Below are 15,840 nucleotides of genomic sequence, written 5' to 3' on the forward strand. Positions count from 1 at the left end.
TTATCATTATATAATGACCTTCTTTGTCTCTTATTACAGTCTTTGTCTTAAAGTGTGTTTTGTCTGATACAGGTATAGCTATCCCAGCTTTCTTTGGTTTCCGTTTGTCTGAAATTTCTTTTTCCATCTGTTCTCTTTCAGTCTGTGTGTGTCCTTACATCTGAAGTGAGTCTCTTGTAGGTAGCATATAGATGGGTTGGTTTCTTTATTTTTAGAGAATATGCCAAGACCTGTCAGCATCTAAAAGAGGAGGATCTCAGAACCTAGATTCAGGCTGATTGAAAGCCAGACCCTCAGGCAGCAGCCTTTAAAATATGCAAATATACCTCATTCAGGGGAAGACTGGGAGATGGGCATTTCTGTCTGCTCTCTGTGCCAAATCCTGGGGTGATAGCTAGGTAAGAACTGTTTTTTTCTTTGCTACTGTCCCATTGAAGCCTTGAACATAAGCCCCACTGGCACCAGAGCCAAGCTGTCAAGGGATGTGTCCTTTGGTTCACAGCCATAAGAGCCGGTGCGTCAGACATGTACACAAGCTCCTTTCTCAGAGACACCGATGATCTGGGGTCTCGAGATGTGTGGGCCAGACCAGAAACCTTCCCCTCCAGCCAAAGCTCCAAGACAGCAAATAAGCCTTTATACAGAAAATTGGGGGTGGGTTTCAGTTGGCTCTGTTTGTTCTCTGCCCTGGGCAGGGTGTTATGCTTTCGTGGAACACACGAGCACAGGCCCTGCTGGCCATCACAGCCAGGTGATGAAGGGATGTCCCTGTGCATCAGGGCACTAGGTGTAAAAAACTGGGGCACCAGTCATGCACAGAAGCTCCCTCCAGGACATACCCACGAGCTGAAGCAAATCAGTTGGGGAGCACAGAGGTGGTGCCCGCCAACCTCCATCTCTGGAGAGAATTTCAGTTGGTCCCCCGATTTGTGTTAAATTAGATGCCTGCCCCTCAGGCCAAAGCTTTAACGTAAGCAAATAAGCCTTTTACAGAAAGACTGGGTACTTTTGGCTGCCTCTGTGCTGGGCCCTGGGGTAGGTGAGTTCCTGCTGTCCCTTTAGGGACTTTTTCTCAATTTGCTATAGCTTCATGGGTCTTGTGGACGCAAGCCCCATTGGCTTTCAGAGCTAGATGTTTTGGGCGCTTGATCTCAGATGCAGGTCTTAAAGTAGGGGTGCCAGATATGGGGTTCCAAGCCCTTTGCTACTCAGGGAGAAGCTCGGGGTTGTGAGTTACTCGCCAATTGTGGATTGCTGCTTGGGAGTGGGGTTTATATAGCGAGATTGCGTCTCAGCCTCTCCTACCTGATTCAATGTGGGGTTTTTTGTTGTGTTTGCCTGGTGTATAGGATTCACTCAGTAAAGTTTTGAGTTTCTTTCAGAGGAAATTGTTCCATATATAAATGTAGATATGATGTATTCTTGGGAGGAGTTGAGTTTAGAATCCTCCAACGTCACTACCTTGAACCAGGACCTAGAAATGTTTCTTACTTTAAGAGTTAGGTGTGCTCTTATCATAGAGTGTGTGTAGTAGTGTAATTGAAGTACAGTTGACCCTTGAACAACACAGGGTTTGGGGGTGCCGACTCTCTGGGCTGTTGAAAATCCATGTGTATCTTTACAGTTGGCTCTGTATCCACAGTTGCACATCCACGGATTGAACAGCTGTGGATCACGTAGCACTCTGGTATGTATTTAGTGAAAAAAAAAATCCGTGTGTAAGTGGACTTGTGCAGTTCAAACCCATGTTGTTCAAGGGTCTCCCTCATAGTCGAGCAATAACCAGCACTGACATTCTGATATAATAACTTCTGGTGTTTTTATTAGTACTGCAACTATGTAAATAAGTATACTTTACATAGTTGCAGTCCTAATATATATCCAATTTTGTATTTACTCTTAAAAGTTTACATTATACATTATGCATTTCTGTGTTATTAAAATTTCATGAATCATTTCTATAAGTTTATTAAACTTATCAAAAGGTTTTGTCTTACTAGTTTGGGTGGTTTTTATTTTTTATTTTACACTTTGTAGCATGTTCATAATTCTTTCATACCGGTAATTCTGTTATGATCTACCAAGTTATACAATTTTTCTTTGAGACTCTGACCATAAGTGTTCTGTACTGTCGCCATTCCTGGGTCTCACTCGGTGAATTTAAATTTTAAATGTCAAATGATCTTTAGTCAACTATTGCCGCTTAATATTAAGCACTGTTTCTCTGTCTCATTTTTTTTACCTAAGTGTTTGAGGCATATATCAGTATGATTTAAATATATACATAAAGCAGTCTAGCTAGTTATTATTTTTGAAAATGTCTCTTTTGGTGTTTCCAATTGTTTTCCTTTAGGAATTTCTTGCTATAAAAAGTAAAAGCAGTTTATTTGCAGTTTAATTCCAACAGTTAAAATAAAAAATAGTTTTCTCTGACTTTTTATTGTCGGCATTAGAGGCAGTAGTTCTTTTCATCTAGGTGTTTATTTGTTGGCTCTGACCTGGTCCCACTGAAAAAAAAATTTAATGTTAAACCCCAAACTCTGAAACCCTTCCATTAGAATAGGCTGAATATGAGAAAAATCAGAGATTTATTTTCACATTGCCATTCTTGCATTTTCTGATACGTGCTGTTATTTCCAAAAATCTAGTCTTTAATCTTTTCTGATATATTTAGGTTTATGAATGCTGTGGGCTTTCGTGAATGTTTATTTACATGAAGGATTTATTTTTCTTGATCTTCTACTTGTTTTTTTCTTAATGATTATGTTTTATAGCAGAGATTGGCACACTCTTTCTGTAAAAGGCCAGATAGTAAATATTTTAGGTTGTGGGACTATAGGACTTTGTTGTTGCAGCCACTCAGCTCTGCCTTCTTAATGCAAGAGCACCATTTGTATTATTTTGTATATTTCTCTTGTTTTGGAGACTAAGAAACATTTTCTACTATAAACCCCCAGGAAAGTGAAATGAGCTCTATTAGTTAGGATGTACTGCTGCAGGGTCCTACTTTTAGTTCCAAGAAGATATGTGAACGAACGTGCGTGTAAACACAGTACAACTTTATTTATAAACATAGGCAGCCACGTGCTCTATAGTAATAAGTATAAGTAATAGGGAGAAAACAAAAAAACCAAAAACATCAGGATAACATATGACTAGTCTATTAAAAATGCTTTTCCCAGGACTTCCCTGGCAGTCCAGTGGTTAACACTCTGCGCTTCCACTGCAGGGAGCGTGGGTTCTACCCCTGGTCAGGGAACTAAGATCCCACATGCCGCACGGTACAGCAAAAAAAAAAAAAAAAAAAAAAATGCTGTTCCCTTTCTGTTATTTTCATTTCTTTTAGCTTGGAATGATGGGGTTTATTTTATTGCTTACCTTTTTAATAATAGCAGAAATAGTTTCCATACCCTTATATAAAAATCTTCCTTAACTTATCCATCAGCCTGTTGTATTATTATTATTTGCTCTCGTTGATTTTTAACAGGCACGGATTGTTGGAATACAGCAACAGATTTTGAACCACACCAAAAATTAACTTACCTTTTGGGGTATTTTTTCATTGAATGTGCATTTATATTTCAAAACATTAAGTCATTGGTGAAGAAATTAGTATTAACAGCCCTTGTCTTGGTTTGGATCAAGTGTCAATTGTGACAGTAATAGCGAATTACTTCTATACCGTACCATTTGTAAACCTGAGCACTTTACATTTCTTTTCCAAGAAAGTGATCTCCATTTGAAATGAATAAACCTTTCTACAAGGTTCCTCTGGGACCCTTCTCAATACTCTAAGAGATGTCAGACAGTAGCTCTCAGACGGAGATCACACTTTCTAAGTGTTGTGTCTAATTGCTACAAATGAACTACATTCTCATTGTTGACAAGGCAGGCTTGCTCTGAAAAAATAAATATACGTGTACCCATTTAGCTTTCCAAGTTCACACTAAAAATTCTGATAATGAGACTTATTTTCTAATTTCTGTTTTAGACTTTAAGAAAAAATGTATTCCATTTTATCTTCTCTGATAGCTAATACTTAAAAATATTACCCTTCTTCTTCAAGTTTTGTATATTTCTATTTATTTTTGTGTTAACTTGTATATTTCTCTTGTTGTGCAAACCAAGAAACATTTTCTGCTATAAATCTCCAGGAGAATGTAATGATCTCCATGGGTTAGGATGCATTATTGCAGGGTTATGCTTGCGGTGTCCAGAAGCTTTGTAAGCTGGCCCTAACCTACCTGTCCCATCCCCTATTGGCTTTGTACCCCAGGCGCATGAGGTATGCCCCCCATTCAAGACTTCATTCAGCACTTTACCGCCATCTTCTCCTGTCTGGAAAATGGCCATGAATGAGTTCTCTGTGGCCCCACTTAAATGTTGCTTTCTTTCATTTCTCTGCAGGCAGAATTACCTGCTTGCTCAGCTGAACACTGTATCTTTGCCTTGTCCTCGCTTGACATCATCTTTGGTTATCAGCCCTGTGTTCCAAACACCACCTGTCCCCTATCACAGGTGCCCTGTGATATTATGCATTATGCCCAAATGCATTGGGCACATAATAATTATATTATGTTCAGTCAACACCTGAATAAACACATAGAGAAGAGGAAAGCCACTGATCATTGTCGATTGGTTAATCATAGTTCCCCCCTTTCTTTGTTTTCTCTTTAGGTATTCTTGAAGTTTTACACTGTGTGTTAGTAGAAAGTCCAGAAGCTCTAAATATTATTAAAGAAGGCCATATTAAATCCATTATCTCACTTTTAGACAAGCATGGAAGAAATCACAAGGTAAGTGAACCATTTTATTGCCAGAAATAAGTTCTGGAATAACTTTAAAACTATTTTTTTTAAAAGATAATTTTTAAAAGGTGTGTCAGATTTTTCGCGAGTGTTTCTCACCTTTTCATTCCAAGCAGGTAATACTGCTTAGTGCTTATGCATAGCCTCAATGGGAGGATGGAGCAGTTCTCAATTTGTGTATGAAGGAAAGTTGGAAAACAAGTGGGCACATGGCTGTAATGTTTAAAGTGACTGGGTCAGAGGTAACTGGAGGAAGTGTGTTTGTGGAAGGTGCTGCTGACACTTGAACCTGAGAAGGGAATGAGAGTCTGAAGGTGGCTTCTCTTTTCAGGTTCTGGACGTCTTATGCTCCCTCTGTGTTTGCCATGGGGTAGCAGTCCGTTCTAACCAGCATCTCATCTGCGACAATCTTCTGCCAGGAAGAGACCTGTTACTGCAGACACGCCTTGTGAACCACGTCAGCAGGTAGGTTCAGCGAGCCCGCGTCGCCAGATTGGTAGCATAACGAAAAATGCACGTTCTAGCTTTGTCGCTAAAACATCGTATAGTCTGTTTGTTTGATTCGAATCTTTTACATATTTCCCCAGGGAAGAGTGTAGGAATTTTTTCTACCCATCAGCTGAGATAACAACAATAGATGACCCAAGCAAAATACACATTTATTACAAAAAAATGTATAAGGGCTCTCATTCACGTTCATATGTAGCCGAATTGTCATTGTCATCCTCAGGAGCAGGCTGACAACGATACAGGGATATAATTATATATAATTATGTTTTACATCTTCTTAGAACATAACTAAAAACACTATATCCTTCAATACCAATGGTGAAGTGCCCACTATGTATAATAAAGACATTGAATTCAAATGTCCAAAGTATAATAAATTCTACAAATAAGCGATAAAACTACATTTTCAGTTAGGTGTACCTTCCAAGGTGTCAGACATTCATTGGGTACTTTGTCCCAGCCACAATGCCAGGTGCTTTACAAGTATTTTACGCTGCTTGTGTTTGCACAAAGTGTTATTGTTAACTACATTTTATAGACTAAAATGTTGGAACTGGAAATGGAACTCAGGTCTAACTCCAGAGACTGAGCTCTTCACCACCATGTCATAGTGCCTTCCATATACAAAATAATAATAATAATTACAACAACAATAATAAATACAGCTTATAATTAAGGAAATGTTATATGTGATAGTGATAACTTTAATACACTGTGTTTAGCAGCTGTCCAGGAAATACTTGCTACTTCACTCTGGTTCAAACAAAAATGTAGGGTTTAGTGTATATTTCTACATTGTGATTTTTTAAAAAAGATTGATTTAAGACTTCCTTTGTGGTTCTTTATATAATAGACCTGTCGTTAATGAGCAGTATTTTCTGAGACTTTCACTAATCCCTAGTATTAACTTAGGGTAAAAGTTCTTCCATAAAATGCAATTAAATACAACTAACTAGAAATTATTCTTTTCACAGCAAAGCATAGAGAACCACAAAGATGATTAATCACCTTGGTTCTTTCACTAACACTGTGACTTGCTTCAGCCTCAAACTCTGTATGACACAAAGCTTAGCTTAGGAAAATGTCTCTGTGTCCTGGATTAATAGTAACTCCATTAGGTCCGAGGGCCTGCTGTGCTGTCCTGAGTGCCTCCCCTTAAATATGATTAACGATATAAAATATGCTGAAGAGCAATTAAGAAAAAATAATAGACCCTTAAGTGACATTGCCAAGTTATCCCAGAAGCAAACATCAGTGTCTGAATGTTAACTGTAAGGTTGGCTGTCACTGCAGACTTCAGTGATTGCTCCAATAATTTGTTGTACTTAAGGAAACATATTTAATATGTAATATATGTCTTTGAGAAGCAGGACTAATTCAGAATAGCACAATGTAAGTTAAGACAATGAAAGGTTTATTCAGATTTTCTCACACGCTATTCCTATCTCTTTAAAGCATGAGGCCCAATATTTTTCTGGGTGTCAGCGAAGGGTCTGCGCAGTATAGGAAATGGTACTATGAGTTGATGGTGGACCACACCGAGCCATTTGTGACCGCCGAAGCCACTCACCTGCGAGTGGGCTGGGCTTCAACGGAGGGGTACTCTCCCTACCCTGGAGGGGGCGAGGAGTGGGGTGGAAATGGTGTCGGAGATGACCTCTTCTCCTATGGATTTGATGGCCTTCACCTCTGGTCAGGTACGTACTATCCATTTTCTTTCACAGTGTTTTTGAAGGAAATCTTTTGCCCTCACTGGACATTTCTAAAAGCTATTGGTATTGGTGCTGTTCATATCAGGTACATTTATTTCAGAAATGTAACACTGAAATGATGAGAGTGTTAAGTAAAAAGCAGAATTTCACTAGGGGAAAAAGAAAACTCTTACAATTATAGTACCTCTCCAAAAGACTTCTTTGCCTTTGAACGGTATACTTCAGAAGTGGCTTTCTGATTCATGAATCAAGTGCAAAAACTTAAATGTTTCCTACTTGTTTTAATTGATATGTGTGAAGCTTTAGCTTCCAATATAAAAAAGAACCAAAACCAAATCCTGGAAAATAATTGGAATAAATAGACTAAGTTCCATCTTCTGGTGGGTAATGTCATGTCAGGAATTGGTAATTTGTCAAGTGTATTGTGAGGGGTCAGCTCATAATAAAATGATGCTTTGTTTCAGAAGTGTGGAATGGTTTAAAAATGAATGAATAGTTCATTTCACTAGCTACCACCGCTAAGCTTTGATGGTTGAAAGTATATTAAAAATGAGTAATATATAAAAATAGTACTCTTTTTTTCAGATTTATTAAAACGTGCATTTTGATTGGCTCTATTTAAAAGTTTACCTTTTGATTATGTAGATATTGGAATTCATTTGAATTCTGCAGACATACGCTTGTATTCATAAAGCTGCATTTAGAATGAGCCTGATATATTTTATAGCACATTTAACATACAGAAAATAGAGAGAGGTTCCTTACATTACAGAAAGCCGAACTTTGCCTCTCATGGGCAAATCAAGTGGTATTCATTTATTAATGCTTTATAGGCCTCATAAATTATGAAAAGAACATTTAAAATTAAATTTAATTAAACCTAAGAGTTTATGGTAAGGAATTTATAAAGAAAAGCACTCCATGTGGTTGTATCGAACAATAATACTTTCTAAGTTTTTCCTTTATTTGGTGCCAACAGCTCAGTAGCCTGGAGGAGATGAAGCTGTATGTTGGATATTTCATCTGACCTGTGGGGCACTGGTTGGGACCCAGGCTGTAGTGTGGCGTGTCTTATACACAGGTGTACGGTGCTGGTCAGAAGAGAGTCACAATGTTTGTTCCAGAATTTTTCTACCCACCAAACAAAGGCAAAGAGCCCTGCCTCAGAAGACCTGACAAAGATGAAATAGGGTTAATGTCTGTTTGATAATACATTTATAATATATAATATAACTATTATCTTCAGATATCATCCCCTCTCTCTACCTTCGAGTATCACTCCACACAAAATGAGTCCTCAGGTGAATGAATGAAGCGTGTTCACTTGTTTTCCCATTACACAGAGATTCGGGGAAAAACGAAACAAAACATTACACTGGTAAAAAAAAATGCTGAATTGCATCTCATTATTTTAGCCATATAACGCCACTTCACCATTTTCCTGTTTGCATTTAGTTTGAAGCTTTTTCTGTCAACACAGAGGAAGAACCCAGAGCTTCTGGGGTTGAAAGTGTATGCAGTATGCCTTTCATGGCAAAGTATCTTTTAAGCAGAGTGATAAGAGCAACAAAAATATTGAGTGAATCTATGCAGGTATCACAGAAAAGAGGCTACATTGTGGAATTTCAAGAGAAATTCATCTTGAAACTTTGTATCAGGAGAAAATATTTGACTGTTTTTTCCAATGGCAAGAAAATATGCACTCTACCATGCCTGTAGTTGAAAGCTATGTTTTCTCAAGCCCTGGGATCTATTGCTAATTTTAGATTCAGGATCAACAAAGATAAATCTAAACTAATTGGCTTCTGACTGAGTTACGTGGTTAAATCCACTGTAATTCACGTAATCTTCTTGGGTTCACTCTCCTATTCCTTTTCTTTTTAATAGTTGAAGTAGAATTTAAAGTATCAACTATCTGTGATTTCTGAGAGAGAACACTTAACTTTTTGTGACTGGAGGGTGGAGATATTCCTTGTAACCAGAATTTGGCTTATCAGCAAAAGTTTTGAGCTCTGTCTTCATTTCTTCTTCCCAACTTAAACTTTGCATAGCATTGCTGTGTTCCCCTTGTGTGAATGAGAATTGGATTGGGGCAGCAGTCCCCAGCCTTTTTGGCCCCAGGGACCAGTTTCGTGGAATACAGTTTTCCGCAGACGGGGCTGGGGGGTGGGAGATGGTTCAGGCGGTAATGGGAGCGATGGGGAGCGGCAGATGAAGCTTCGCTCGCTCTCTGCACTGCTTACCTCCTGCTGTGCGGCCCGATGCCGGCCCGGGGGTTGGGGACCCCTCGATTGGGGCATCCACATCCTGTGTTTGTAAGGCCCAAAAGTGTGAAAAACCTTGGTGCTTTTGGAGAATTTAAGTATAAAAGTATGGAGGAATGTCATAGAACAGTATGGGAAAGACGGGTAAGGATTCTTACAGGACCTATGAATCAGACCACTGCTATCTTCTTTTCTGGCTAATGCAGTGAACAGGAATATAGTTCTCATATGGATTTGATCTGAGTTTATGTAAATGCAACCTTAAAATGCTTCCTAGTGGATTCAGCAGTGTGAGTGCATTGAAACTGTGGACTTAGGCTGGTCACTAGTGACCTTATCTCTCTTACCTGTTTCTTTCAGTCATTGCAAAACAGTTAACCATGGTCATCAGTATTAGCATTATAGTATCCCTCAGATTGAGCAATATATTTGGATTATAGTAAATATGTTTAATAACATCAGCTACAGATCTTGAATACAAACAGGGATATAGACCTTTATCTGTGAGTTCTGTTGCTTTTGTGTGACTTTTGTTTAACAAGCTGCCTTTATTATATCCAGGGAATTCTAGAGGGACCACCTGATAACGAATGTATTGCTCGCAGATTTGAATATTGGTAAAATTTTTTAAAAGTACACAGTTTAAAATGTAGATATGCTCTACTACTGGCATTTCAGATATGCTGTTGGTAGAAATCTTGGCATGCTAGAAATTTTTAAAAGGTGTTCTAAAAAATGCAAAGCTTGCACCATCAAATCTATTTTTGTCTTTGCTCAAATTGAGAAATTTTGTATGTTTGCATTTGTGAGCATGTGTGTTTGGGAGGACCTTACCTTCCTGTTTTCCATTGTGCCCGTGGGACTAATCGGCCAAGGAGTTATGACACAGTCAAGAATGGGCATAGGTTATAGGCTGGCTACGGCAAGAAATGACATTTATCAAATATCATTTTCATGCCTCAACTTGTATTCTGCTGTATCCTACTTAAGAAGCCAACCAAGACCTTGTATGAAATAAATTATAGAACAACAAACCAGTTGACACGTACTGTCTCTCAATAAACAATGCACAAATGAGCACATTTTCTGCTTTCATTATCCCTTTATATTTTTATGTTATAAAACAAAATGGATTTAATCTTTGAGAAGGGGACTGAAATAAATACCTGCTGTGTCTGAGACTGTTCTTATAAACTATTAATTTAATCATCATAACAGCTCTACAAGGTGATGGAATTTGGTTTACAAGAAATCAAGGTTTATAGAGCTTAAGTAGTGTGCTGATGGTCATACAAGTAGTAGGTGATAAAGTAGCAATTTGACTTCAAGCCTTTCCCTAGAGATTTTCCCCTGACATCATTATATTATCAGCTGTAAGATGATATCAGCATCACATGCCATCCATCTGCATGCAAAACTTTCTGCATGTCAGAAGGACCATTTTACAATAAAGATAGCAGCATGGCTCCTGAAAAAAGTAACAGATTTTTTTGGTAAAGGATTTGCCATATAACATTAATATGCATTCAAGATTTAGTCTAGTCCAGTACCGTTTGGTGATTGTCACTGCCTATTCAGATCTTTGACTCAGGTTCTGAAGATGATTCTCTGAGATAAAGATGCATTACCCTCCTTAATGTGTTTCCCCATAGGTTGTATTGCCCGTACTGTCAGCTCACCAAACCAGCATCTGTTGAGAACTGATGATGTCATCAGTTGCTGTTTAGATCTAAGTGCCCCAAGCATCTCCTTCCGAATTAACGGACAACCTGTTCAAGGCATGTTTGAGAATTTCAACATTGATGGCCTCTTCTTTCCAGTTGTCAGTTTCTCTGCTGGAATCAAGTTAGTATTTCTATGTTTTTTGCTCTGTTTGCCTTCTCACTTCTCATTCTTTCATGGAAGACTCTGCACTGCCATCACACTTGCTTTGCTAAACTTCTCTCTCTCACTCCTGGGCGTCTAGACGTCCACAGGGCATTTTGCCCCTTCCTTGAAGGGTGAAGATAAGATTCACCTAAGAGGAGAATCTCAGGAGGCTGAATCCTTTGTTCATATATCCAACCATTTAGATATGCAATCTGCTGACTATCCTTCTATCCAGTGTTCCTGAAATAGTTCAAGTCCATTTAAGTTCACTTTTTTATTTAATAAGGGTAAATAAACAATGTTGCATTAAAAATACCATTTATTTTCTCATATTTATTTTCATTAATTTTTCTTTTCATTACATTCTTCTACCCTACTCCAAACCCCCTCATTTCTACAGAAACCACATGTTTTTTGGTTGATCAGGTCAAGATGACTCCTTTCCATGTCACCCTCTACCTGCTATACTTGTAAATTATCTGCGTATGGTCAGCTGGGTCAAGGTACTTTCCTCTAACCCTTTGCTTTTTTGCTACTACCAGATGGAAGAGAAATCAAAGTGATAATTTAGTATGTAGAAGTATCATTTGAGTCCCCTTTAAGGAATTTCACAGGGAAATCGGACTGTGACTATTTTTTCTTTTTATCAGCTCATCCAGCCCTGCAATTTTAAGTATACAGATATTTAGAAAGTCTGTTCTTTCTCTGTCGATTATTTGGGCACCTTGAGACATTAAATGACCAAATACTATGAACAGGTATTTCATTCACATAGGAATATAGTGCATATGCTTTTATTATTTCTCCAGAGAGTGATAAGTTTTTGCTGAGCCATTAACATAATTTAATCAGGTTTTACTTTTATGATTAGAGGCTCTTAATCTCTAATGTACTGACATTATGGTGGTACTTAGAAAAAAATGTGCCTTCTGACAAAGCTAATTTTGTACTCATAATTTATTCCTCTATTCTGTTGATTAGGAAACTTTTCTGTATGCCAGAGATATAACCGACCCCGACATGCATCCTTTTCAGGGTACGCTTTCTGCTTGGGGGGAGACATGGAGAATTTAAGTTCCTTCCTCCGCCCGGGTATGCTCCTTGTTATGAAGCTGTTCTGCCAAAAGAAAAGTTGAAAGTGGAACACAGCCGAGAGTACAAGCAAGAAAGGACATATACACGGGACCTCCTGGGACCCACAGTTTCCCTGACACAAGCCGCCTTCACACCGATCCCCGTGGATACCAGCCAGGTACCCAGATCCTCAGCTGTGATGGCAACGTTTGAATTGCAGTCATTCCCATATGTAGTAGCTTTCAAACTTTTGCCTGCAACCCATACAAATGCATTTTACAGTAATACAGTTTATATGTATAATCGGTTTCATAAACTAATGCTTACCCTTACCATGTCCCCTTAGCCATTTGCCTAGTCTATTCTATTTTGTTTTTTAAGGGCGGTTTCAAGCCAGTAAATTGACTTTATAATGTACTAATGGGCCACAACCTGAGGTAATGCATTACTAATTTTAGAGTGTTGTTTACTTACCTAGGGTAGTGGTGGAGTTTTCAATTTCTTCCCCCATCTAGATACACTTGGTATTTTGAAGTGATTTAACTGACTTTTTTCTTGGGTAGAGATTGAGATCGTGAGCTCTAGGATTATGATCAAAATGCCTGGGATCGAATGTATGCTCTGGGACTTGAGAAAATTACTCATCACATTCATTGGGATGTTCAGAGTACGTTCGACATAGTTAATAAATAACACATAGGCACAGTACTTTGCAAATAAGCACCGAAGCCATGTTAGCACCCAAGCAATGTTAGCAGTTACTCTTGCTTTTCTCTTTCATAGACTTGAAAGTATCCTGACATTGACAATGAATTAAGTATTGCTCTATTTTAATGGTGAAGTAACTTCATTCCGGTTGGTTAGATATTCATAGTTTGTTCATTAGCTTTTGAAGATGAGAGAAATGTCTGAAGTCTGAAAGAGAATTAATAGCAGGCCTCAGAAGCTTCCATTGTTTGGTTCCTTGAACCATATTTCTTGTCTCTCCCTGCTGGATTTGTATGTGATGCAGTAACATAAACAAACAAGCTTTGTTCATGGCTAAAATTCAGTTTGTGTTGCCATCGCTGGAACGTGGCAGGGTGTGTATGGCGCTACCAGAGTTGAGCGGTAAGCCCGATTGGAGGATGGAAATGGACTGGAATGGACAGTGGGATTCTGTGCGGTCACTAGCACATTTAGGATTTCCTGAGCCCTGGATAACCTCTACTGTTTGGAGGGAAGGAGACAGGGATGACCTGCCCCCTGTGGAAACTCTGCCGCATCCATGGGCATGGTGGGCAGTTGCCTGCTCTCTGTGTTGAGGGACTGCTTGTGGGGCACGTGCCAGTACATCGCCAGGTGTGCACAGCCAACCCGTCACCTGGAAAACCATTTTGTGTTATGAAGAGGCTGTTAAACTTCCCCTTTTTAATGGGAACAGGTTCAGATTTTTTCACCTGAGGCTTATATTTGGAAACCACTAAAAGTAACAGAGTTAGGGAAAACATAAATCACTGCCAACAGATATTTCTAGACACAGAGAGCGAGCGGATTATCTTTTGGACACTGAATTGCCTTCATTCTAGCCGGTGGGTGCTGGCCAGCTTGGTTTAAGAACTCTGGGATGATTTCTCTTTTTAAATAATGCATATTCTGGTGGTTATGCCAAATCCATTAGGACTTTTTTCTTAATGATGGCTGTCCTCAGCAATACTCTGTTTTCTTTCTTTCTAACTTTCATTCATAATTTCCCCAAATTTACCTATTAATTGCTTAGATACCTAGTTTTACAAATTTAGATTAGATGGTTTGGAACCTTGTTATATGATTATATTTTAATGGTTGATGAGACTGTTATATTTGGTTCAACTCACAGTGAGGACGATTAACACTGCATTTTCTTGCATTTCTTTCTGATGTGTTTTCTCTTTCTTTTTTTCAATTTTAGATTGTGTTGCCTCCCCACCTGGAGAGGATAAGAGAAAAGCTGGCAGAGAATATCCATGAACTCTGGGTTATGAATAAAATTGAACTTGGCTGGCAGTATGGTCCGGTACATAATTTTGTAAATTATTTTTAGATTCTGTTAATGCATCTTTCTGAAAACATAACTTCTTCTCACTCATCCTGCTACGTGGTGACATGAGTCGATCCGATTGATATTTTTTCCCCTACACTTTAGTTTTTGAGCATTTTTTCTTTATGAGAGGGAATGACATTAGTGGCGGGTTCATTGAAGGATGGCTTAGTTGCCTAGACAGTTGAAAAGTTATGTCTTCAGGCTGAAAGTTACATTGTTAAATCAAGGTTAACGTATACAGACAATAGGCATTGATTTCTAAGGAACTCAGGAAGAAAACTGAAATTGAAAGTGAAAACTGAAAATGGAAAGAAGTCAGTTTACTCTCCTCCTCCGATGTTTCACTTCTTTTAGTCCCCATTGTACGTAGCAGTGTAAGTCCTCTTGGCAAAGATTCAAGTTGGTTTCGTAAGTGGAAGAGAGGCTGAGAAATAATGACTGCATGCATTTCCAAATGATTGTTTTTCAGAGAACTTAGTTTACAGTTTATCAATAAAATTTAGATGAAATAAAACCAAAACAACTTCCCGTGTAATCCCAGCGTAGCATATGTTTTTTAGCAGGACTGTGGCAACACTTTCATTTTTATGATATCAATAGCCTAAGTATCCCAAAGGTTGTAACACTTTCTTATATTTGACTGAATATAGAAATGAGTGTATTCAGCCAGTCATACTTATTACATTGAGCTTTGAATAATGACATTTATTATTAGTATTAGTGATAATACCATATGATACTTTATACTAATTAGTATGTTTGTTTATTTAGAGCTTTGCCTTTTTACATATACTCCCGATTACAAGTAATAGGTTAATTTTCCTAACAGCACACTGGGCTGTGTGTTATTATTTCAGTTTGACCAGTGATGTCACAGCCGGGGATTCTCATAGAGCTGTCAAATGCCCTGACAGCTAGTTAGTAGCTGTGCTAAGACTAGGATGTATGTCCTCTAGCTTCTAGTCCAGAATTGTTTTTCACTATTAAGACTTACTGAAGCATGATCAGAAATGGGATCCTTTCATTAACTGAGTAATGGTTAGACAGTTGTCAAATCAGCAAGCACTTACAAAGTTACCTTGTTAAGTATATAGTTTTGTGCTATAGTCATGGACTTTTAAAAATAGAGGAAATGAGTAAATGCTAGAGAAGATATTTACCATCAGTCAAAGTCAGTAAAAGGAGAGATACCCTGAAGGTGTACCTAGTCAATTACCAGAGGAGTTACTGACAGAATTTACCACAAGATTCAAGATGAGGCAGAGATTTGAGTTACGGACAAAATTTGGAGAAAGATAATTACAGGCTAGGATTTAAAAACATCTCATAACAACTCCGCTCCAAAAAAAAAAAAAAAAAAAAAAACCCGTACAGTAACAGGAACTGTTTAACAGGTCACTTATGCTCAAGAAAGATGATTTCTATCGCAAGCTTCTAAAGGTTGCCTAAATGATTACGTTCTACAGTGAACTTACTTATGTTTCTTCTTTTAAAAAAAGAGGAAATATAAGGTCTCACTATTATCTATTTTTGCAGTTAAA

General features: G+C 38.2%; 1 protein-coding gene across 1 annotated transcript in view; it reads left to right on the top strand.

Moving 5' to 3' along the window:
- RYR2 (ryanodine receptor 2) overlaps nucleotides 1-15,840 on the top strand; it is a 644,069-nt gene that overhangs the window by 306,638 nt on the left and 321,591 nt on the right. The window contains 6 exon segments of the mRNA XM_032609082.1: nucleotides 4,678-4,796; nucleotides 5,140-5,273; nucleotides 6,774-7,015; nucleotides 10,947-11,139; nucleotides 12,199-12,415; nucleotides 14,168-14,272. Of these exon segments, the coding sequence (XP_032464973.1) occupies nucleotides 4,678-4,796; nucleotides 5,140-5,273; nucleotides 6,774-7,015; nucleotides 10,947-11,139; nucleotides 12,199-12,415; nucleotides 14,168-14,272 (1,010 nt within the window).

The sequence above is a fragment of the Phocoena sinus genome, chromosome 16, assembly GCF_008692025.1.
Source record: "Phocoena sinus isolate mPhoSin1 chromosome 16, mPhoSin1.pri, whole genome shotgun sequence".
In the NCBI taxonomy this organism is placed as follows: Eukaryota; Metazoa; Chordata; class Mammalia; order Artiodactyla; family Phocoenidae; genus Phocoena; species Phocoena sinus.